The sequence below is a fragment of the Sorex fumeus genome, unplaced genomic scaffold (genome assembly GCF_029834395.1).
Source record: "Sorex fumeus unplaced genomic scaffold, SorFum_2.1 ptg000034l, whole genome shotgun sequence".
In the NCBI taxonomy this organism is placed as follows: domain Eukaryota; kingdom Metazoa; phylum Chordata; class Mammalia; order Eulipotyphla; family Soricidae; genus Sorex; species Sorex fumeus.
In genome coordinates, this window is record NW_026606091.1 from 7,085,163 (window position 1) to 7,110,308 (window position 25,146).

Below are 25,146 nucleotides of genomic sequence, written 5' to 3' on the forward strand. Positions count from 1 at the left end.
CTGGGCTGTCTGAGAGGGATGGAGGAATCGAACGTGGGTTGGCCGGCTGGCTGGCTACATGCAAGGCAAACGCCCTACCGCTGTGTTGTTAAGTATTTAACTTCAGTGGGAGGGAAGTCAAGTTGTTTAGCTTTAATAAGGTTTTAATGGGAAAGCTACTTTTTCACCAGCCTACTAGATTCTAGCAGACTTCTATGAAGAGGTTACTGCTTACAATGGTCACCTTCCTTCTTTTCCTGTCCTGACCCTAGCTCTTCTCTGCAGAGTGTAATAGTAGCTTCTGATAGAACTCTAATGCTAACAATATACATTTCCTTATTAAAGTCATTGCAAGTAGGACATATTACAATGATAAAGAAATTATTTTGCCTGTTTATGAGAGAGAGGGGGAGAGAGAGAGAGAGAGAGAGAGAGAGAGAGAGAGAGAGAGAGAACACGCACACGGTCTTACTTCTGTAACCACATGCTAAATATTTATTTCGAGTTGGTCCAAGGACCCAAACTGTCCGCCAGCATGTATCACACTCTCTCTGATATTCAGCCAACACTTAAAGAAGCTAACATAAAACCTCAAAGGAAACTGCGATTCTTGCAAAACAAAAGATAAAGGGTGCACAAAGGCTCATAATTCAAGTGGGAGGCCTGCCTGATGGTCCCAGCCCAGCTGCAAGGTTTTCCACGTTTCCTTGACATCAGTCAGCTGGATGTCAAGCCATACACATCACAGTTTTGGTAAAGGGTGTGAGGAAAACACTCGCGGGTAGAATTTATTTCCCCAGCCTCAAGGAGTTTACAACAGCGCTGGAGAGTTTAGCCATGAAACTAACACTCCAGGGCGGTCAATGAAACGTGACAAACGAGTTGGCAGGAACCTCGAAGGCAGAGGAGTTCACAGTTCGGGATCATTTGGGCCAGAGTCGGGGTTGGCTTTAGGAGTTGGGGAAGCAGCAAGGCGCTAAGAGGCGGGTAGGGTTTTAGGGGTTTAGGTGAGCGAGAAGTCGCCGTGTGGCCGGGAAAGGAAGATCTAGCCTGCGCCGGCCCGGGAGGCTCCAGGAAGAAGCCGCCTCACCGCATTCCCCACTGCCCCCGCCCCCAGGACGCGTGAGCGACCCAACGCTCAGGCCGGGCGCGCGGCCCGCGGGAAGCCCGCCAAGGCCCGCGAGCGCCGGAGCCCGCGCGCCAAGGCGGGAAAAGGCCCGCGCATGCGCTTCTCGGAGCGCCGGCCGGCCGGGATGGGGCAGGGGAGGTGGAGTTACCCGGAGGGCACTTGACCCGTTAGCCGCCGGGCGATGGCGGCGCGCTCGGCCGCCTCACCGCTCCCTCCGCCCCCAGCGCGACCTCTGGGGCCCCGGCCCCCTTCGACGGGGCGGGGAGATGTGGTTCCGGGATCGCCCGGCGTGGCCTCGGGTCTGACCGACGCTGCGCGGGAGGGCGTGGTGGACCCAAGCGGTAAATCGTGCCGAAGCCCGGCGGGGCCCCGGCGTCCGCGCGGGTCCGGACGGGCGGCTCCGGGTCAGGTTCCTCTCCGCAGCTCGCCCATGGGGTCCGAGCGGCTCGAGGGCGTCTCGGTCGAGGAGGTGATGGTGACCCGGACGCAGCTGCTGGAGGAAGAGCTGAGCAGCCTAAAGGAGGAGTTGGCTCTGTGTCAGGTATCCAAGACGCTGGCCGCCGGCTTTTCCCCCCTGCACAGTGGGACGGGGCGGGGGCCCGGTGGGGCGATGCCCCGCCCCTCTTTCTCTCTGTCTCTCTCTCTGTCTCTCTCTCTCTGTATCTCTCTCTCTCTGTCTGTCGCGTTGGCGGCTGCCAAGCGGCGCGGGGACGCCCCGCCAAGTCGCGCCGCTGCTCGGCGCTGAGGGACGCGGCGGCGGCGACGGGCACTGCGGACGCCGGTTCTGGCCGGGTGGCGGCCGCCTCGGCGTCCCGCGTGGGCTTTGCTCCACCCCGAGAAGCCCCTACCCAGCCCCGCAGACGCAGCCCCCAGGGGCCGCCTCGCACCCCCCCTCCCGCCCCCAGCCCTAGCGGTCAGTGGTGGCTGAGGTGACCCCCAGGTGACACCGAGAGGAGCGCCGGCCACGCCTTGAAGTGTTGAAAAGGAAAGCACTGATTTAAATAAAATCCATCCCAGAAGGAGCCTGATTTTTAGTCGTCCAACTTAAACCAGTTTCCGTCCAACTTGAAACCATGTACACGACCAATAATTTTTAGGAAGTCACCCGCCGCCGGGAACTTTCACACTCAATAAAATGATGCTTGGTTCATAGTATTTTTTTTTTTCCCTTTAGCCAAAGAGACCAAATTCCCTAGAGCTTGGGGGAGAAAAATGCATTTTCGCGGCCAGATGCCACTGGAAAGCATTTGCTATAAATGAACCGGAGGTCCGGTGTTGCTTTTTTTTTTTTTTTAATGAGAATTTGTGTGGACTTAAAGGTGGCTTGGCTGGTGCTGGGGGAGAACCGATTTTCTTTTAGTTCAGCATCTTTGCCACCGTTTCTAACTCGACACAATGAAGACTTGGGAGATTAAATGTCAGGTGATTCACCTAACATGACAACATCAAGATACAAAGTTGGGAATTACTGAACACCACCCGGGCTAACTTTATGAACAGTATCCTCCGTTTAGAGTATTAAAAATTATGCAGTTCACGCTGTCACAGCACTGTCGAATTCTCTCATCCGTTTTGCAGGTCCTTGCTTCGTCAAGGCTGTAAAAAACGGGAAACCGGGACAATTATTAAAACTGAATGTGCCTAATTTAAGGAAAAAAACAACAAAAAAAGCAAAAATAAAAAAAAAACTGAATGTGCCTATACTTACACACGCTGAAGAGATACTGGTTAAGAAGCAACGAGATGAAGACTGATGAATGAAAGCATTTTTTCATTTGCACTTGGGCATTCTAAAGTTGTGAACACATGATCAAGTACTTTTGTTCCCTTGACAAGTTCCGATGCAAGATGCCACTTGTCATATCTTTCTTGTATTGATACCTTTTCCTCTCTGCTCCCTTACTCTGCCCTTAGCTAAGGAAGGAAATTATAGAATCATTTTTTTATGACTGACTTGAAGATATCATTCTTTTGGGATCAACTCATTTGCTGTCACTTCCTCAGATATGTTCTTTAAAAATGTGGCCCCTTTGAGAGATAGTACAGTGGGTAGGGCTCTTGCACTCGGTGAACCTGGGTTTGATCTGCGGCATCCCATATAGTTCCCCGAGCATTGTAGGAATAATTTCTGAGCACTGAACCAGGAGTAACCCTTGAGCACTGCCAAGTGTGGCCTCAAGTCAAGGATTTGCTTTTATGGTCATGCACACATAGGGACTAGAGTACTAGGTACTTGTGTATTCCTTGTACTATGTAGATAAAATATGTACCATATAAGTATAGTATATAGATACACTCTAAGATAGTGGAAAAATATGGCTAGATTTTATAATATTGATATTGTTAAATATAACTTTTAGGATGAGTTTGGCAATATCCCACATCATAAAACATTAAACTGTATTTTTGCTTTGGGGGAAAATTGAGATAATAACTGAATTTTCAATTATTTTAAGGAAAATAAATACTAACATATATTTTAATTCTGTTACTCTCATTAGTATACCATAAATTCCAGTAGATAGGAATATATATAACCTTATGTTTTTGAACCTTTCAAAAAATGGTGACACAAAATAAATTTATTTTACATATTAATCTACTGTTACATATGAGACACATGTTTTAAAAGAAGAATATTAATCCTGTCATGAACTCTGATACTTTCTTCTAAATCCTATTCTCAATAAAAGACATTTTGAGTATACTAAAGTTGCTTTCACAACCCAGTGTTGGTTAAATGTATAACCTGGGGAAAATACCCTGATAAAAATTGGTGATAAGCAGTAACTTCATTTTGGTTAGTTGGGTTTTTTCTGCATCAAATTTAGAGGAATTATATGTGGTTGGTAAAGACAAAATTTCGAATGAATTAATGCAACATTCCACGCTGCTGGAAGGACTCAAAATAAGCATATTTTAGAAAGCAATCGTAGAGCCTAGTGTTTTAATATTAGCATCTCCGCTTTTTGTGATTGTGATATAATTAAACCTTTTAAAATATGGTTCTAAAATAGCAGGCAATGTTTACCTGAGGAAAGTGATTAAAATATTGGGGAATAAAGTTTCTCTAATGGTTTTACTGAATTTAGGAAGTTAATTTTTATCACCCACTTGTAGAAGACTTGATAGGAAAAGGAGGTATGAGTGATGTTATATATATATATATATACATATATATATATATATATATATATATATGAGCCAACTGTATGTAAGAATTCAGGGCATTTACAAGAAATCTTTGATCATTATTCCAGCTTCGTGATGAAGCTACTATTCATGAAACATGATATTGGAATTAGAAGTATATGGGCAGAGAACCCAGCCAGTCAATGCCTTTTTAGACATTTCAGTCTATAGAAATATGCAAAAAGTTAACTGTTTAATGACATTTCTCACATTTTCGGGTAGGGCACATTTTGGCTTTCATGTGGTTAACCAGGGTTCAGTCCCGGGTACCCCATTGTACCCAGAGCCCTGTCAGGAATAAACCCTGAGCGTATTGCTAGGATAAGTCCTGAGCACCTTTGAGTGTAACCCAAAATCAGAACAAAACAAAACCAATATAATTCATTGCAGAGATAATTTAGACCTAGATCACTTGGAATTTAGTCAACAGTTCTATAGACTGAGTTAAATAGATTTCATGAGTAGTAGCAATTTAAATTGAGACCATGCAGAAATTCTATAGTAAGAATAAAGAAATTTACGAGTATTTAAAAGATTTTGTTTCCAGTTATTTAAAAAATATGTATTGAAGATAGGGAAAACAATGAATTTTAATCTTTGGAATAATTTGGAAACAAGTTTGGGCTGCTTTTTGGAGTTTATTTTCTGTATATAAGAAGGCTTTTTTAAAAATAGAAATTGGTGCTGTAATCCACATTGAAGGTAATATAGCATTTAAGTAAAAAAAATATGCATTAGTTGTACAATCTACTGTGACATTTTATGCTTACAAAAGAACTTAGTGTCTTACATAAGTTATCACTTAAACATTTGGATATCATTAGGTGATGAAAATATGAATACCACCATGACCAAAGATTCACAATAAAAAGTAAATTAATAACTGAAGATTGAATCAAAAATTGCAGTTTTGAAGTTTCTCCAAATTTATTTCTGGGAATAAGTTGTCTTTATGAAATATATCATGGTCACGGTCCTCCCGTTGTTCATGGATTTGCTCGAGCGGGCCCAGTAACGTCTCCATCATGAGACTTGTTGTTACTGTGTTTTGGCATATCGAGTATGTCACGGGGAGCTTGCCAGGCTCTGCCGTGCGGGCGAGATACTCTTGGTAGCTTGCCAGGCTCTCCGAAAGGGGTGGAGAAATCGAACTCGGGTCGGCCATGTTGGCCGCTTGTAAGGCAAACGCCCTACCGCTGTGCTATCGCTCCAACCCAATAAGCCAATAGCAGTAATGTGTTTCTTGAGACCTAACTTCGGATTGGTTTTTGTTCTATGGTTTCTGCTGAAAAGAAAGTTCTTGGAGAATTTGTTACGTTTTGATGGAGATTGAAGAAGAGATGTAAACAATAAATTCTAATAAAACATATAAAGTGATATGTACATTTTTATTGTATTTGTTGGTTTCCTACTCTGTCCCTTTCGTTGAGTAAGAGATAAATGATTTATTTGTAACTCAGAATTATATAAACTGAAATAACTTAGATTTTTCATAAATGTTGAAATTTTATCTTTTTTTAAAAATATTCTTGGCCACATTTTGTCATTCTCAATAGGTACTCCCAACTTTATGCTTGCAGTCATTTCCAGCATACCTGGGAGACTCTGAATTGTCAGGGATTGAAAAAAGGCTTGCTACATGAAGTAAATGAAATCCAAGTATTACCTTTCTGCCCTGAAAGCATACACTTTAAAAAATAAAATATTTTTACTTGCTAACCTTTCTTGCTTATATTTCTGGTAGGAAGTATAGAGTGGAATACATGTGAAGTTTTGCTATTTTATTTTGAAGCAAGTTATAAAACAAATTTTTAGTTAATTTTGGTTTTAAGGGATATTGTAAACTCAAACTTAAAAGTAATGACGCTAAAGAATATATGTTGGGATAGCTTGCCTTTTTCTTACTTTCTTATCCTTCTGAGCAGGTTATGATATGTCATTTATATCTTTTCATTGTCTTAAACTGGCGTCATTTTAGTATGAAAATGATGAATTCTAACTTTATGTATAAAACATAAGAAGTTAGGTAAGATAAGTACTCTCTAGTACTTAGGTTGTCATAGGTCTTTTTTGTACACAAGTATTTTGTATACATGTATTTTGTATACAAGTATACAAAATAGATGAAGACTTGAACAATGGGACCAGAAGTGTGGCTAAGGTAGATACATGCCTCATGTACATGTGAAGCCCTGAGCTCATTCTTTGGCACTGTGTGACTCCAAAGTACTTTTTTTTTTTTTTTTTTTTTTTGCTTTTTGGGTCTGGGTCACACCCAGCAATGCTCAGGAGTTATTCCTGGCTCTCCACTCAGGAATTACTCCTGGTGGTGCTCGGGGGACCATATGGGATGCTGGCAATCGAACCCGGGTTGGTCGCATGATAGGCAAATGCCCTACCTGCTGTGCTATTGCTCCAGCCCTCCAAAGTACTTCTAAGACCTAGGTAGCCCTGACATTGCTGTGGTACCACATGGTGTGATTCCTATACAGAAATACTCGAGCATTAAAAATGTAAAAGTATGAAAAATATTGATGTATAAGTACATGAATTTATAACTCTTGAAGAGAAGTTCTTTCTAACAGATGCATATAATGCATAAATCATAAAAATAAAAGATGGATTAATTTAAAAACTATTTTTCTTATGTTTTTTTCATTATAAAGATAGTAATATAGGAAAGAACGTACTGAGGAAAATCCTTGTTTTTTTCCCCCTTATGTCTACCAAAAAAATACATTTGACAGATATAAGTCTAATTGTAAAACATCTAATAAAATCCCTTATATTTCTATGTCCGAATTTACTCATATAGTCCACAAGCAAGAGATGCCAGTCCTTGAGTTGTTGAACAAAGTGACTGAATATTTGTATTGTCAGGAAGAGGGGAATGTATGCTAGAGAGAGATAAAAATAAAGATATATATGCAGAGGTGATAGGAAAGTGCTGGAGTGCATGCCTAATATATGAAGGTCCCAAGTTTGGTCCCTAACATGATATGGTACCCCAAGTTCTACCCAGTATGGTCCTCGTATTCTCCAAGCATAGTTTAGCTCTGGTGACCCAGCATTTAGTCACTCAGCTGAATATCTCCAAGAGTGTTTGATGGGCACTCTGAATATGCTGAACACTTCTTGGTAGCCTGCCCGCCCTCAGAACAACCAACCAGCAAATCAAACAAAAAAAGAAATCAGAAAGCAAACATATCTGCCAATTCAAATAAGGCCAAAATCCTTGTGATCTAGGGAAGAGTGTTAGATAAGTTTGGAGAGATTTATGGGGGTCATATAATGAGTTGTCTTAATATGTGGCCTTAAAAGTTTGTTTTTAACTAGGGTATACCTAACTGAGATAGGAGCTTGTTGGAAGAATTTGATCAGTAAGGTGGAGAGCTGTCTTGGAGAACTAGGTAAAACTTAAGAGTTGAATTAAATGAGGTATTCAAATTTATTTAACCTACTACTTTTTCAGAAAAAAAATGTCACGATGGAAGGGATGGGAAGTGGTTCAAATAGGGCTTTATTTTTAGGGATTGCTAGTAGGATTTTCTGTTTGAATGTGAAGTGTGGTGAAAAGAGATACCAATATAATTCCTAGGTTTTATTGCTTTGAGCTTATAAGGAAAGGGATATTGTTTCTGAAATACAAAGGAACAGTTTTGTTAGAGGGTAGGGAATAAAAACATTATTTTGTTAAGTTTCAGATTCACATTAGGCAGTAGGATCATTGAACATTCAGTTGTACTTTCAAATTTGCACCTAAGAACAGAGTTAATGTTTAGAGATGATAGAAAAGTGCTAGTTATATGTGTAGAGTATTTTGTAAAGCAGTAAATAAAATGAGTTCATTTTGGGTAATGATTCTCATTCCTTGGTGTACCTGAAGATCTTTAAAAATATATTGATCCTTGAATCTTATCTGTAAGCATTTAAATCATGCTTAGCTGTAAAATTTAAATCAGCAGTTCAGATAATTACAATTTTTAAAGAAAAACTTCCCATATTTATTTCTATCTGCTAATAAAAGTTGGTAACAACCAATTAGGAAAGTAGGAGTTATACGTTTTCCGCTAGATTTGGCAAAATAATTATAGTGGGAAGAGAAATCTAAATGGATGAGGTTAGAGAGTAAATGAGAAGTCGGATTATAAGGTCTGTAAGGACTTAGCTGAAAAGCAAAGTTGAAGATGGAGCAGTAGCTGGAGGGCTAACTACTTTTAAAGCAAAAATACCTGATATTTCACCAGCTGTATCTTAAAGTAGGGATGGCAAAATTCATTACAGTTTATGTGGATCACCAGTATAAGAACTTAGAAAAACTTTCCTGCTATATTTTTCATGAATCTATTTTATAGTCATATAAATAAAGATCAAGTAGTTAGATTTTTTATTCTTTAATTTAGTATAATGTCTTATATTCTCTGATTTAATTACAAAACAATGCATTTAAACTATCTTTTATTTCTTTAAGGCTGATAAAGAATTTGTATGGTCTTTGTGGAAACGTCTCCAGGTGACAAACCCAGATGTCACACAAGCAGTCAGTTTGATTGTGGAAAGGTGAGATCTGAAGTTATTTTTTCATGGACATTTGATTTGTCAAATTTGTTTTTCTTCATTGTTAAATTTAAGAGGTAATGCTAATACTCTCAGAATATTCATTTGATTTCCTAATAAATGTGGGAAATGATGTCATAAGAGGTGCCAGTTAACAAGTGTATGTAGGTTGTATCTCCTCAATTTTGACTTATTTTGGGTAAGAGTTAAAACTATAATTTAAATACTGTGTGTACAGGTGTGTGTAGCAATTATAATTTAACTTTAAAAATTGGAAACTTGGGTCTGGAGTGATAGCACGGCGGGTAGGGCATTTGCCTTGCACGCGGCTGTCCCGGGTTTGATTCCCAGCATCCCATATGGTCCCCTGAGCACCGCCAGGAGTAATTCCTGAGTGCATGAACCAGGAGTAACCCCTGTGTATCGCTGGTTGTGACTCAAAAAGCAAAAAAAAAAAAAAAAATTGGAAACTTATCTAACTTCTTATATCCAGATTGTCCTGTCATCCACTTCCTGGACATGATCCTGTCTAGACATCAAAGTGATGTATTCTCCTAAGATAATTCTAATTTTCTTTATTAAGTGAGGTATTCTCCTAAGATAATTCTAATGTGTACTTAAAACCTTAGGATGTCCTTTCTGTGCAGAATAAATATTCTGAAGGATATTTAGGGATTTCATTTAATATTCTGCATTACCTTAGTAGTCTTACAATCTCAGATGATTGTAACTTTTTTTGTCATTAGCAACAGTCGAGTGATGCTGGATACAGCCTACCAAACATTTGGTTTATGGTCCTTTGATAGAGAATAGCAATTAAAACACGTGCTTTCCAAATAGATTTCATTATATTCCTTAAATGAGAAAGAGAACATAATTGCTTTTCTCTTTTCTCAGATTGAATGATATAATATGAATATAATTTTTAAAATAATTTGAACTCTGTTCACCTTTGGGCTGGAACTATAGCACAGTGGGTAGGGCATCTGCCTTGCACGAAGCCATCCCAGATTTGATTCCTCCTCCCCTCTCGGAGAGCCTGGCAAGCTACCGAGAGTATCCCGCCCAGACGGCAAAGCCTGGCAAGTTACTGGTGATCTATTCGATATGCCAAAAACAGTAATGAGTATCACAATGGAGACATTTCTGGTGCCGCTTGAGCAAATTGATGAATGATGGGAGGACAGTGCTACAGTGCTACAGTTCACCTTTGGGCCTTCTGTTCAGAGATCATTCCAAATTATCTAGACATTAATTTTTAAAAATTTATGACATTTATGTTTTCTTGGTTGTTGTGAACTCTTAATTAGCTTTTTTTCTCATTTTGCTTCTGTGTCTAATTCAGTTTTCTTTTTCTTTTTGGTGGGCTGGAGCGATAGCACAGCGGGTAGGGCGTTCGCCTTACAAGCGGCCAACATGGCCGACCCGAGTTCGATTCCTCCGCCCCTCTCGGAGAGCCCGGCAAGCTACCGAGAGTACTCGATATGCCAGACACAGTAACAACAAAGTCTCCAATGGAGACGTTACTGGGCCCGCTCGAGCAAATCGATGATCAACGGGAGGGCCTTACCTTTCTTTTTGGTGATCCCAGTTTAGTTTTTTTATTGAAGTATTCTTTTAAGCATATTTGAGCTGAAATGTCTGTCTTTTATAGGATAAGTCTTTTAGAATATACATCTTTTGGATTTCAATCTTTAACCACCTTCATTTGTGTTTGTATCCATCTTTAAGTTTCTAATTTATTTATTTATTTAGCTTTTTGGGTCACACCCAACCATGCACAGGGGTTACTCCTGGCTCTGCACTCAGGAATTACTCCTGGCAGTGCTGGGGAACTATATGGGATGCTGGGAATTGAACCTGAGTTAGCTGCATGCAAAACAATTTTCCGCCCTATCTGCTGTGCTAGTGTTCCAGTCCCATCTAGTTTATTTTAAAATATTTTTTTTTCTGAAAGTATTCCATTAATTTTTATTTTTCTTTTGGAAAATACAGAGGAAGATATTAAGTTGTTTTTAGAACCTTATCATTTAAAGTTTATTTTTCCATATTATAATATGTAAAATCATACATATATAAATTTATAAAGCAATATCTATAAATAAATGTACAATTTATATGTAAATATAAATCTCTCTATATAAATAAAATGTGTGGGACTCAAAGCCTTTTTTGTTCTTACTTTTCTTTTAAGCCACACCTGATTGTGCTCAGAGCTTACTCCTGGCTTTGTATTTAGAGGTCATTCCTGGTAGTGATGACGAACTGTATGTGGTACTAAAAATCAAAGTGGAGTTGACCACATGCAAAGCAGGGCTTTACCCCCTGTACTGTTTCTCTAAACCCTCAAAAGCCTTTTGGTAATTAGATTACCCTTTAGGGTAATTAGATAATTAGTGAAAATATTTGGAGATTATTTTTTTGAAAGTATGATTTAAAAACAGTGTGGATAACATACATTTGGAGGGTTTAATAAAATGTAGATCTCTAGTACTTAGCCGTGTTCCAGCTGATCTTGACAGATGAGATTTAGAAGTTTTACAGAGTAAGGATTCTAGATAATTCTGGCTTACATCCATAGATCATACATTGAGGTACTTTGCATTTTGAATTGATTTTTGAAATTGGAAACCTGTAAGTGGTATTATAATTATTACTTAGAGAACCAAATGGTATGTTTACACCTGTTGAAAAGGGAAAATTATATGACATTTAATCTTTATCTTTTAAAAATGTTGAAAGATGGGGCTGGAGCGATAGCAGAGCGGGTAGGGCATTTGCCTTGCACGCGGGTGACCCGGGTTCGATTCTCAGCGTACCATATGGTCTCCTGAACACCTCCAGGAGTAACACCTGAGTGCAGAGCCAGGAGTAACCCCTGTGCATTGCCTGGTGTGACTCAAAAAGAAAAAAAAAATTAAAAAAAAATAAAATTGTTGAAAGAATCTGGACTGGAGAAAATACAGGAGGCAGGCCTTTTACTTTCCATGTGGCCGACCTGGGTTTGATCCTTGGCACCCCATATGGTTCTCCAGGCACTGCTGGGAGTGATCCTTGGTTGGAGAGCCAATAGTAAGTCCTGAGTATTGTTGGAAGTAGCCTCCCAAAACAAAACAAATCTAAAAATTAAAGTAAAACAGACTTATCTTCTCATATAGTTTATAATTTACTCAGATTATGCTACATTTAGGTTTTTCCTTTGGTGTGTCTCAAACTTTCTCTGCAGCATTCCCCTAACCTGAAGTTTTTAGTTGCTCTTCTTTTCTATTTTTCCTTATAAGAATTCCTCCATTCAGAGTATCATGCTAAGTGAAATGAGTCAGAAAGAGAGGGGCAGGCATGGAATGACTGCACTCATTTGTGGAATATAAAAATAACATAATATGAGACTGACACCCAAGGACAGTAGAGACAAGGGCAAGAGATATTGCTTAATGTTTGGTAGCCTGCCTCATGAGCTGGGGGAGAAGGCAGCTGGAATAGAGAAGGGATTACTAAGTCAATGATCGTTGGAGCGATCATTGGGATGGGAGATGGTGATCATTGTATGACTGAAACTCAAACATGAAAGCTTTGTAATTGTATCTCATGGTGAGTCAATAATTTAAAAAAAGAGTGTCTCTATTCAAACAGTTGTATAAAAACTACTTCCTGTGTCCTTTAGTTATGATGTGAATTTGGATCAGTTCATCCTAGGATTCATTTTAATTATATACTAGAAGTTTCAGTGTCTAGGATTCTTTTTCCTTCTTTTTGTTGGATTTCATTTTCAAAATTTATTTTGAAAAGATTGAACAAATTTTCCACTGTTTTACTCCTTACATGTCCTTAATTAATTGGTACTAACTGAAATAAAATTTTGTGTCTATGTAATCACCTTTGGATTTTTGAGAGTGTAGGTCTTATCTTTTTTTTTTTTTTTTAGCCTGTAGTAGTGCTACTAAGTGTACATGTGATTCCAAATGCAAGTTATATTCTTGTTTCTGAGTATGTTATTTGAAGCATTTCCATTTTCTTTTTACATGTAATACTGTAAATTTTAAATGTTATTTGTCAATTTGGGTCTTTCAAAATTTCATTGTTTTAGCCTTTGGTGGTTCCTGTCCTTATTAAGATTTCTTCTGAGCGATAGCACAGCGGCAGGGCATTTGCCTTGCACGCAGCCAACATGGCCGACCTGAGTTCGATTCCTCCGCCCCTCTCGGAGAGCCCGGCAAGCTACCGAAAGTGTCTCGCCCGCACGGCAGAACCTAGCAAGCTCCCCGTGACGTACTCGATATGCCAAACACAGTAACAACAAAGTCTCCAATGGAGACATTACTGGGCCCGCTCAAGGAAGTAATCTTATATATGTGTTTTAAATTACTGTCTTATTTTTTTTTCTTTCAGTATTGTGTTAGAGGTTGGAGTTTCTGAAATTGGCCTGGGTCTTCTAAGTGGTTTTCTGTTTTTTATTCCAACATATAAAGAGCTTTATCTATTAACTCTCTTTTATTACCTTAATTTTAAGTAACATACTAATTCAAAAAGATGTATGCATACCCATACTAATTTCGGTACTCTTTACAGTAGCCAAAACCTAGAAAAAGCCTGTGTGCCCATCTACAGATGAATGAATTAAGAAATGGTGGAATATGCAGTGGGATAGTATATCTAAATGAAAATTTTGTGTTTTGCTACAATATAGACAGAATTAGAGTGAGTCTTTAAATAAGCCCGAAGGAAAAAATACCATATGAGATCTTATATATGTGATATAAAAACAAACAAAAACAACAAACACTGTCTTCCCATTGTTCATCGATTTGCTCAAGCGAGCCCAGTAGCGTTTCCATTTTGAGACTTGTTATTGTTTTTGGCATATTGAATACGTCACAGGGAGCTTCCCAGACTTTGCCATGTGGGCAAGATACTCTTGGTAGCTTGCTGGGCTCTGAGAGGGTCGGAGGAATCGAACCCAGCTCTGCTGGGCTGGCTGCATGCAAGGCAAAGGCCACAAGAAAATAGGTGATAATTGCCAATGCGACTAAACCCTTAAACACATGAATATTTTGTGAGGAAGGGTAGATAGGAAAGGATTTGCAAGCAGTAATGGAAGGATGGTGACACTTTGGTGAGAGTGGTGTGCTAACATTGTACTTCTTAAACATTTGCACTTTTCTAATCTACTCAATTTTAATAAATAAAATGAACTAAAATTGTTTTCTGATTTGCTCGAGCGGGGTTTTCTGATAATGTGTGTTATTTCTGAACTCACAAATCTGATTTATTGATCAGTGTGTGTGTCCTTCCCCCATTTCTGTGCTGTTTTAATACATATTTAATATTTTTTATTGAATCACCATGTCACCGTGAAATAGTTAAAAAAAACTTTCATGGTTGCATTTCAGTCATATAATATTCCAACACCCATCCCTCACAAGTGTACATTTCCTATCCATTTTCCTATCACCAATCACCAAATATCCTCTCTATCCATACTCCTGTCACCCCCTCCCAGCCTACTTCTATGGTAGGTACTTCTCTCTCTCTCTCTCTCTCTCTCTCTCTCTCTCTCTCTCTCTTTCCGTCCCTCTCCCTTTCACCCCCATTTTGGGCATTATTATTTGCAATACAGATACTGAGAGTACTGAGAGGCCATTATGTTTCTTCGTTTGCTCACTTTCTGTGATGTTTTATTATTGTCATCACTTTGTAGTATAATTTGAAGTTGGGGAATGTGATGATTTCTTTTTATTTTTTTTTTAATTAAATCATGAAATAGACCATCACAAAGCTATTCATGATGACTTTTCAGTCATGCAATTATCCCAACACTCATCCCTCCACTAGTGTATATTTCCCACCACCAGTGTTGCCAGTTTCCCTCCCACCTTCTCTTCTCTTCTCACCACCCTACATCCTCCCCTTCTGCCTCTATGACAGGCATCCTCTCTCTCTTTCTTTCTTTCTTTCTTTCTTTCTTTCTTTCTTTCTTTCTTTCTTTCTTCCTTCCTTTCTTTCTTCCTTTCTTTCTTCCTTTCTTTCTTTCTCCCTCTCCCCCCCCCCCCATTTTGTGCATTATGGTTTGCAACTGTGTGGTAGCTTTGTGTTGTTCTGGATGTGACTGCCAGGTCTTCTGGAGTTGGAGAGAGGTAGGGGGAAGTAGCCCATCCCGACCCTAGAGAACCCGGTGATTTCAGTCATAAAACCTACATACCCGAACTTTTCTCAAAGAAGAAATCTGAATGGCCAAAAGGTGCATGAAAATAATGCTCTTCATCACTAATCATCAGGGAGATAAAGATCAAAACAACAATGAGGTATGATCTCACACCACAGAGAACTGGCCCACATCCGAAAGAACAAAAGCAACCAGTGTTGGCATGGATGTGGGGAGAAAGGGACTCTCCTTCACTGCTGACTGGTTCAGCCCTTTTGTGAATGCCGACTGGTTCAGCCCTTTTGGAAAATAGTATGGATGTTTCTTAAAAAATTAAAAATTGAGCTCCCATTTGACCCAGCAATACCATTCTTGGGAATATATCCCGGAGATGCATAAAAGATAGTAGACATGACATCTGCACTTGTATGTTCATTGCAGCATTGTTTACAATAGACAAAATATGGAAAAAAACAGAGTGCCCGAGAACAGATGACTGGTTAAAGAAACTTTGGTACATTTACACAATGGAATACTGTGCAGCTGTTAGAAAAGATCATGTCATGAAATTTGCATATAAATGAATCAACATGGAGAGTATCATGCTAAGTGAAATGAGTTAGAGAGGGACAGACATAGAAGGACTGCACTCTTTTGTGGACTATAAAGTAACAGAATGGGAGAGTAGAGATAAGGATCAGGAGGATTGCTCCATGGCTTGGTAGCCGGCCTCACATGTTGGGGGAAAAGGCAGCTCAGACAGAGTTGGGAACACCAAGTAAAAGGTGATTTTTGAGCCTGCTTGGGATGGAAGATGAGTGCTGAAAGTAGACTATAGACCAAATATGATGGCTACTTACTTCCTGCATTGCAGACCATAAAGGAGAGAGAGAGTAAAAGGGAATGTGCCTGCCACAAGTCATGTGTGTGTGTGTGTGGGGGGGGGGGATTTGGGGATGGGGTGGCATGGTGGGAGGGATACTGGGAACATTGTTAGTGGAGAATGGGCTCTGGTGAGAGATAAGTACTCGATCATTGTATAACTGAAACGTAAGCACGAAAGTTTGTAAGTCTGTAACTACCCCATAGTGATTCATTAAAAAAAATAATAAACCTACATACCCGAATTTTTAGCAGATTAGTATCTTGGTAAGGTCTTAGACAGTGGAGTCTGGCTGGGGGTATGGCAGTAATTTTGGTTTGTGAGAGCAAGTGGCTGCCAGAGGGCTCTGCTTGGGTGGGAACCAGGCTGACTCGCCCCTCTCTGATGTATCCCATTTGTAAATGGGTGTATCTGAAATTATTTGTGGCTTCTGATTTCTTTTGAGATTTGTTTATGGGTCTCTGAAACAAGGCCATTGGAAGAGCTTCCATGGTGGTGCAGGAGTTGGTTCAGGATGGTGACTGCTGGTGCTTTGAAGAGTGTAGGGAAGTGTAGGGGAGGTAGCCTATCCTTACTGTGAGAAATCCTGGAGATTTCAGTCACAAAACATGCATACCTGAGTTTTTAGCAGGTTCGTACCTTGGTGAGGTATGTTCCGGGGCAGTGGAGTGCAGCCCAGGGTATGGTGGTAAATTTGGATTGTGGGAGCAAACTTGGACAGTGCTTGGACTGTCCTTTCCATTAAGAGGCACCAGGCTGACTCCCCCCTAATCCCTCCCCCTCATCAAAGCCCCAAATGTACCCTGTTTTTACAGTTTTGTGTGGGTCTGAGATTAATTGTGGCTTCTGATCTATTTCTAAGTTTATTTATGGGTCTCTGAAAGACAGCCAATTAATGAGCTTGTATGGGTGAGCTGGAGATGGCTTGTGGACGTGGCTCCCACATACCTAACTTTTGGCCATTTAATTTTTCGGGAAACTTGGTTTGAATTGTTGGAGTCTGGCCAGAGGCACAGTGGTGATTTTGGGGTATCAGTAAGCCCAAAGGCACCATCAGGTTGCTGATGCACTTGCCCAGCTGGTCCAGGTTGACCTGCCAGTAGCGCTGTGCCCCCCCAGGCCCCACTAGTGACAGTAGTAGTGGCCCCAATAGGGACGAAGACTGGGTCCAGGGCTGCTACAGTATGCAGCTTGGGAACTCTGGAGAGGCAGCAGCCACCAGTCCAGCAGAACAACCTGACCAGTGAGCACATAACCCCATCTTTACTCTCCAGACTCTCCAGACAGTTGGCACTCAGGAGATTTTCTTTTATAATATGCTGTAGACAGCGCAGGCTATTCCAGGGAGGAAATGGCGGCTGGGTTGCCTCGCCAGTGGCAAATCACTGGGGCCCCATGGGGAGTGGCCGAGTGCCTCCTAAACTCTGGGGCCTTAATACTCTCATTCCACAGTGGTGCTAAGTCAGATCTGAAGTGCTCTGTTCAGACCCCTTAAAACTCTGCTGCCGCCCATGACACAGAGAGCTGTGCGACCTCCATTGTGGGCAACCAGCTGGTGGCATGTTGCATTTAATGGTGCTCTCCCTGAGCCAGAATATCCAAGGGACACCCATGTTCACTCATGCATAAATTTTGTGGCCCCATTGGCTGTTCAGAGCACTGATTGCAGCTGTCCCTCTGGTGCTTTCTGCTGTGCTGCTGCCATCTTGCAACCCTCAATGATTCATTTTTAGTTAATTCTGATTCCAGGAAGTTTTTACTGTTTGGGGGGTCTTTTGATTACAAATAAATCCCATGATTTTGTCTGGTTTTATTTCTCTGAAGAATGCTACTGTAATTTTGATAGGGCATACATTTAATTTCTATATAGCTTTAGGCAGTATAACCCTTTTAGTTATGGTAATTCTTCCAAACCATAGCTCTATCTTTCCATCTCTTTGTGACTTCTCTTTCTTTTAATACTTCTGATAGTTTTACATGTGCAGGTATTTCACTTTGGTTAAATTTATTCTAAAGTGGGGCTGGAGCCATAGCACAGCTGGTAGGGCATTTTCCTTGCACCCGGCTGACCCGGGTTCGATTCCCAGCATCCCATATGATCCCCTGAGCACCGTCAGGAGTAATTCCTGAGTGCAGAGCCAGGAGTAACCCCTGTGCATTGCCGGGTGTGACCCAAAAAGCAAAAAAAAAATTATTCTAAAGTATTTAGTACTTTAAACATGGACTTGTGAATGGAATTTTCCTGGTTTCTCTTTTATTTTATTTTTTTGGATGGAGGTGTACATCTGTCTTAAGTGGTGTTCAGGGACCTCTAGGGACATTCCTGATGTTATGTGGTAAACTGGGCCAGTGGTCTAGTGTGAGAGCATGAGGATTAAGTGATCCTTGGGCCCTTTGGTGCCAGGGACCACAGCACCACTCCTGAAGTTCTTGGGGGCCTCGTAATGCCCTAGAGGCCATTTACTTTGATTCCGTTTTCCTTTCAAATACTTGATGATCTTTAACTACCTTTATGTTTTTGACTGAAAGTTTATATTGCTTAATATCACATGCTGCTCATATGGGTTTTGTATTTCCAGAAGACTTATTTCTCTGAATGGGAAGGTCCACTGTGGAACGACTTGCTTTATTATTTATTTATTTATTTATTTATGTCTTTGGGTGCCACAGTTGATAGTGTGGGATTATTCCTGGCTCTGTACTCAGGAATTACTCCTAGTGGGGATTGGGGACTATATGGGAACATATGGGGTGATAGAGATTGAGCCTGAATTGGGTGTGTGCATGGTAGGTACCCTACTGCTCTATTAACCATTTTTTCCCTTGCTTGTTTTCCCTGTGTAGTGGGGGGGTGGGAGTTGAACTCAGGGATGAACTCACAGGATGCATATGTTCTACCACTAAACCTCATCTCCAGTTTATACATTTCAGAATTTAATTTTTATATTTTTGTATGCAAGTATTTTATTCATTTTGGGGGGTTGGCTCACATACCTGGCAGTGGTCAGGGCTTACTTTCGGCTCTGACCTGAGGGATTACGTCTGATCAGGCTTGGGAGACCATATAGGGTACCTTGGCTCAAACCATGGTCATCTACATGCAAGGCTAGTGCCCTACCTACTAGCTATCTCTCTAACTCTCTATTTAATTCTTTGTAATTTCAGTTAGAATCATTTCTTAAGCTGTTTTCAGATTGGTCACCAAAATGTATAAACAATTTTTGTTTATTGAGCTCTTACTTTTCAAGTGTATTACATTTGTTTATCTTGTTATTTTTCAGTAAATTATTTAGGATATAATAGATATAAATTTTGTCTTCAAAATGGAGCCTTTCTTCTTTTCTTGAGAGGAAGAAGCAAGCATCTTGATGCCTTTCTTTATTTTGACTACTTGTGTTGTGTTGAATTTCAGTATGTTATTGGATAGTAGTGGTCAGTTTTGTCATCTTCCTGGTTATAGGGAGAAATTACCCAGTCCTTCAACGTTAAATTGTCTGTGATTTTTTGTTTGTTTTTGTTTTAATATATTTTCTTCAGTGTGTTTTTAGTAAGATCCTTTCCTTTCAAGTTTTCTATTTTTTGGGGGGGGGAGGTGAATGGGGAGCACATATGGTGGTTCTCAGGGATTGCTTCTGGCTCTGTACTGGGATCATGCTTGGTGGGGCTCTGGGTATTGTATAGGGTGTGAAGAATTGAATTCTGGTTGGTCCCATGCAAGTCAAGCTCTCTTCCCACTTTACTATCGCTCTGGTCCCTATGAGTATCCTTTCTATTATTTTGTTGTATTTTGATAATGCAAAGTTGTTGGATTTTTCCAAATATAATTTGTCAGTTGAGATGTTAATGTGATGTGTTTGGTATTCTGTTGATAAGGTATTATGTTAATTTTCAGAGGTCAAACCAACTTTGTATTCTTGGGATAGATTCTACTTGATTGTGGTAATTTTATGAATATGTTTGGATTTTTGTTGCTGGTATTTTTGAGGATTCTTTGCATCTATACTTTTAAGGAATATTTGTGAACTTTTGTCTTTTTTAAAAATTATCTTTTAGGGGGCCACACCTGTGCGCTCTGTTGCTCAGGGATTTTTTCTTTTGGCGCTTGGCTCATTGGTCCCCCAAACACTATCAAGAATGATCCTTGAGATTATAGGGATTGAACCTGGATTGGCTGCAGCAAGGGAAGTGTCCTACTTGCTGTATTTTTGCTCTGACCCTTGTCTGTTTTTCTGTATTAAGGAAATTCAGACTTTATAAATTTTATTAGGAAGTCTTTCCTTTTTCTAGTTTTTTAAAAAATTTTGTTTTGTGTTTTAGTGTCCCAAGTGGTGCTTTGGGCCACTGATGATTCTTGACCAACCAGACAGGCATTTTTATGTGAGGGCTTGAATATGCTTGCTGCTCAGCCCTGTAGTGCTGTGAATAACGTACTCTATCCTGTTGTTGCCCAGGGTTCTTCAGGATATACCCAGAAGTGTTTGAGATATCATGTGGTGCTGCTTTGTCTTTTATCTGTCTAACTTTGCTCAGCATGATACTTTACAAATCCACACACAGAGCAGTAAATTGCATGATACTATCTCTTCTTATATCTGTATTCCTTATGTGTGTAGATAATATCTTTTATTTTTTTCTTTTTGGGTCACACCCAGCGATGCACAGAGGTTACTCCTGGCTCTGCACTCCTGGTGGTGCTCAAGGAACCATATGGATTCTGGGAATTGAACCCGGGTTGGCCATGTGCAAGGCAAACATTCTATCCACTGTGCTATCACTCTAGCCTCTAGATACTATAGTTTCTTTATCCAGTTATGTGTTTTACGGTTGTTTGCAGATTTTGGCCAATTTTAATAGTGCTGCAGTGAACATAGAGATGGAAATGTCCTTTCTAAATTGAGTTTTTAGACACTTGGGTGTAGATGCCAAGACATGGAGTTGTTGGATTATATAGAAGCCTAATTCCTAATTTTTCAGAAAGTGCCCTTATTATTCCAAAAATGCTGAGCCAGTTTACCCTCCCACCTGTAGTGAATTAGGTTGACTTTTTCCCCCACATTTATGTGAACACTGGTCATTCTTTGTGATATATTCCAGTCTTACTGGTGTGAGTTGTTATAGCATTGTTTTTATTTGCATTTCTCTCATGATAAAGTGGTGCAGAACATTTTTTATATACCTTTTGATCATTAGTATGTGTTCTTTGAGGAAGTTTATTTTGGCCATTTTTTCTCTTGCAGTGCATAAGCATCTTTGTTTGATGTAGTCCTATTTGTTTATCTTTGCTTCTGTTTGCTTACCTAGAGGCATTGAATCATTGAAGATACCCTTGGACTCCATATTATGAAGTGTTCTAAGTTTTCCTCAATATAATTTATATTTTCAGATTTGACATCGAAGACTTTAATCTATTTTGATTTGACTTTTAAGCATTGCAATACAAAGGGATCGGAGTCCTCCCCCACAACCTCCCGCATATGAATGACCCATTTCTCCAGCTCTCTTTGTTGAGACTTTTTCTGCTTCAAGTAATACTTTTCACTCCTTTGTCAAAGACGTTGACTTTGCATATATTTAATTTCTATTAACGAGATAGTTGAATTCATATGTGCCATTTCACCATTGTTTTGTACATGTTCTCCTTTATTATATAAAGGAGATTATTTTTCATGTATCAATGAAAAAAATTTTTTGCTGTTTGGGCCGCACTCAGCAGTGCTCAGGGCTTACTCCTGACTCCGCACTCAGGAATCATTCCTGGCAGGCTCCGGGGACCATATGGGATGCTACGGATCAAATCTAGATGGCCTATGTTCAAGGCAAATACCCTTCCTGCTGTATTCCTACTCTGACCCTGAATTTTGTTTATTGTATTTTGTTCACACCTTGTGATATTCAAAGCTTACTTCAGACTCTGTACTCAGGAATCACTCTTGGAGGTGCTCAGGAGCTTGGAGTTGAACAGATGTTGCTTGCAATAAAGGAAAGCTCCTTAACCCTTTAGTTTTCTCTCTGGCCTTGAGCATTTAAAGTTTTAAATGATTTATTTATTTTTTTAAAAAGTATTCTGTTCTTTTAGTGGTTTACTTTAAAGTTTGCTGAACATAATTACACTAAACTTCAGAATATCTATGTTTAATTCTAGTGACATACAGAAAAAATACTGTAATAAAACATTATTCTCATCATTTTAAATTGTTGTAAATTTAACATTAGCATTACTAATACAAGAAACCTTACAATTACTTAATTATATGTGGCGATTTCCTTAGCCTAATGCCATCTTTATCCATGCCAGTTTGTGCTATTATTGTTACATGTTACAAGTTTATTTGCTTTGAGGTTGTGGATATGTTATGTACTAATTATCTCATTTTATTTTCTAACAAGCTATAAGAAATAAAATATAAATAAAATATATGCTATTAAAATGTCTTTATCATACAGTTACTTTTATCATGGTGGTCATTATATTTTATTGTGGATTTTGAGTTACTATCATGAATAGTTCTTTTAATTTTAACCACACTGGGTAGTGCTATGTGGTGGCATTCTTGGTGGTGCTTGGGGACCATGTAGTGTCAGGAATTAAATCTTGGGCATGTTAAGCTTCTACTCCTATCCTTTGATTCATCTTCTGGTTGACCCGTTATGTTCTTACAGTGTTGTCATACCTCCTTTGTTAGAGGACAACAGGAGGTTCTTTTGTATATTTAAAATAGAAATTGCAGGCCACCACTCCCTGTTTCCCTTCCAGGTGCTGGCTCCTCACTGCATCCTTCTAACTCTGACCCAGGTGTGTGCACTATGGCCCCAGACCTGCACCTTCCCCAGCCTCAAAGCCCATATACTCATACAAAGGGAAGCCCTGGGACCAGATCCAGCAGACTTTTGCTGCCAGACCCTGTCCCTCTGCCAGGCACTGACCTCTCACTGCGTCCCTCTAACCCCAAATTCTAAAACCATGGGGACGCTATGCTAGTGTGACTGTGTAAAAAAATTACTTCATATATATCTTATATTGCGAGTAGATAGGGGAATTCCTATTTCACAAACTCTTATCAGGTGAGTTAATTCAAGCAAGTAACTACCTGAAATTTTGCACGATCAGGAAAATATTGCACAATCAGGAAAATAACCTGAACACCAGATGTGGTATTGGTAGTCGCCTGGTATTAACAACCTAGAAGACCCATTATCAAGTAACTGGGAATTTAAATCTCCATTATTAATATCCATGATACTCAAAGAACAATAGGGAAACTAAGGCACGCAAGTGCAGTTGCAGGTGAACATAGAAACACAAGCAAGCCAAGGCCACCAAAATGCTTGAGTCTGGTTGATGAGGATCTAAAATCAACACTCCTTGTGCTGGCAATAGAGATTAAGCAAGCACTTGCCAGTGACATTAAGCATCACTAGATGAGAAATTCAACCAACTTAAAGAAGAATTTTTTCAGTAGGTGAGAGATTCCATAAAGTGAAAATGAAGGAGCTAAATAATATGCAAACAGGCCATAGTAGTAAAATCTCACAAAGGGAGAGCCATATCGATGAACTTAAAGACAAGATGTAGCCTAGCATTGATAAAGAAGTCAAAAAGGAAAGGAGAAAAGAATGGAAGAAAATGTAAGGTGCTTAATGAACAAAAACAGAAAGAATAATCTCGGAATTATTAGGAATACCAGAAGCTGAGGACAAAGGGGGAGGAGAGGATAGAGTGGTGGGAGAGACAATAGCTGAGAATTTACGCAATCTCTGTAGGGAGACAGCTGTAGAGATTTAAGAGGCCAAAAGAGTACCAAGAAAATAGACACAAAAAGAATAACATCAAGACACATCGTAATCAAACTGGCAAAAAACAAAGAGCGAGATCAACTTCTTATAGCAGCAGGAGAGAAGAAAAAAACATAAATATAAGGGAAATAAAATGAAGAATCACAGCATATCTCCCATACAAAATGGCAAGAATAGAGTGGAATGACATACTCAAATTACTGAATGAAACTTTCAACCAAGAGTCCACTACCCAGCAAAAGCCTCCAACATTTAGATGGGAGTGAGGGATAAAGCCATTCTTAGAAAATAAGAGCTAGTGATACTTATGAAAACTAAATTGATCCTAAATGAACTTCTGAAAGGCTTTGAATGAACTTCTGAATGAACATTTTTATATTAACAAATAGCCACTTTATAGAAGTTACAATTCTACACATTAAAATGGCAACACAACCTTTTAAATCAATAATGTCAATGGACTATAAACTCTTCCGTCAGAAGGCACATGGTGATGGTTAGATCAGGAAACAAAATCCATCCATTTGCAGGAGACACGTCTAAAATCACAGAATAGTCATAGGTTCAGAGTGGTAAAATGGAAAACAGTTATAGAAGTCAGTGGGGTGGGGTGGGGAGAATCTGGAACACCCATAATTATATCCATCCAAATTGCATTCAATCTAAAGAAAGTAATTAGAAACAGAGATGGACACTGCTTATTGATCAAGGAAATAATAGAGCAAGAAATACTCTAATCACTGGGGTTATGGTGCCGCCAACAGGTCAGCCTATACCTGTGGGGCGAGTCTATCAGCAGCCTGATGATACCTTCAGGCTTCCTGACACCTCAGAATTGCCACTGTGCTTTTGACTGGACCCCAACGACTTGGGACCAAGTTTACCAAGAAATGAAATGGCCAAAAGTTAGCTGTGTGGGAGCTATGCCCACAAACCACCTCTGGCTCAGCTATACAAACTCATTTATTGGCCTTATCAGAGACCCATAGATAAATCTTGAAAGAGATCAAAAGTCGCAGTTAATCTTGGACCCACACATGGCTGAACAGACTGGGGTAAATCAGAGGGGGGCAGGTTGGCCTGTGCCTACCCAAGCAGAGCCCCCAGCAGCCACTTGCTTTGGATTGTGAATCCAAAATTGCCGCCATATTCCAGGCCTGACTCCACCGTCTCAGGATGGACCTCACCAAGATATAATCTGCTGACAATTCTGGTATGCGGGTTTTGTTACTGAAATCTCGCCAGGCTTTCATGGAATTGGGATGGGCTACCTCCCTCCACTTCACAATACACATGGAAGCATTGGCAGTCACTCCTACAAACCAACTCCAGCGCTGCCCTGTAAACTCTATTACTGGTCTTGCTTCAGAGACCCATAAATAAATCTTGAAAGAGATTAAAATCCAGAGACACAGCAGTGAGTCCCGGAAGACACTACAGAGCCAGAGATCTTTATGGGCCCCATACTGA

The 25,146-nt window shown here is 39.9% G+C and overlaps 1 protein-coding gene across 3 annotated transcripts in view; it reads left to right on the forward strand.

Annotated features, from left to right (window-relative positions):
• The first annotated feature begins 1,242 nt into the window (after positions 1-1,242).
• CNTLN (centlein) overlaps positions 1,243-25,146 on the forward strand; it is a 277,449-nt gene continuing 253,545 nt past the window's right edge. For all 3 annotated transcript variants that reach the window (XM_056117337.1, XM_056117338.1, XM_056117339.1), the window contains exons 1-2: positions 1,243-1,649; positions 8,772-8,860. In XM_056117337.1, coding sequence (XP_055973312.1) covers positions 1,290-1,649; positions 8,772-8,860 — 449 coding nt within the window. In that variant the 5' untranslated portion in view covers positions 1,243-1,289. The remainder of the gene's footprint in view (positions 1,650-8,771; positions 8,861-25,146) is intronic.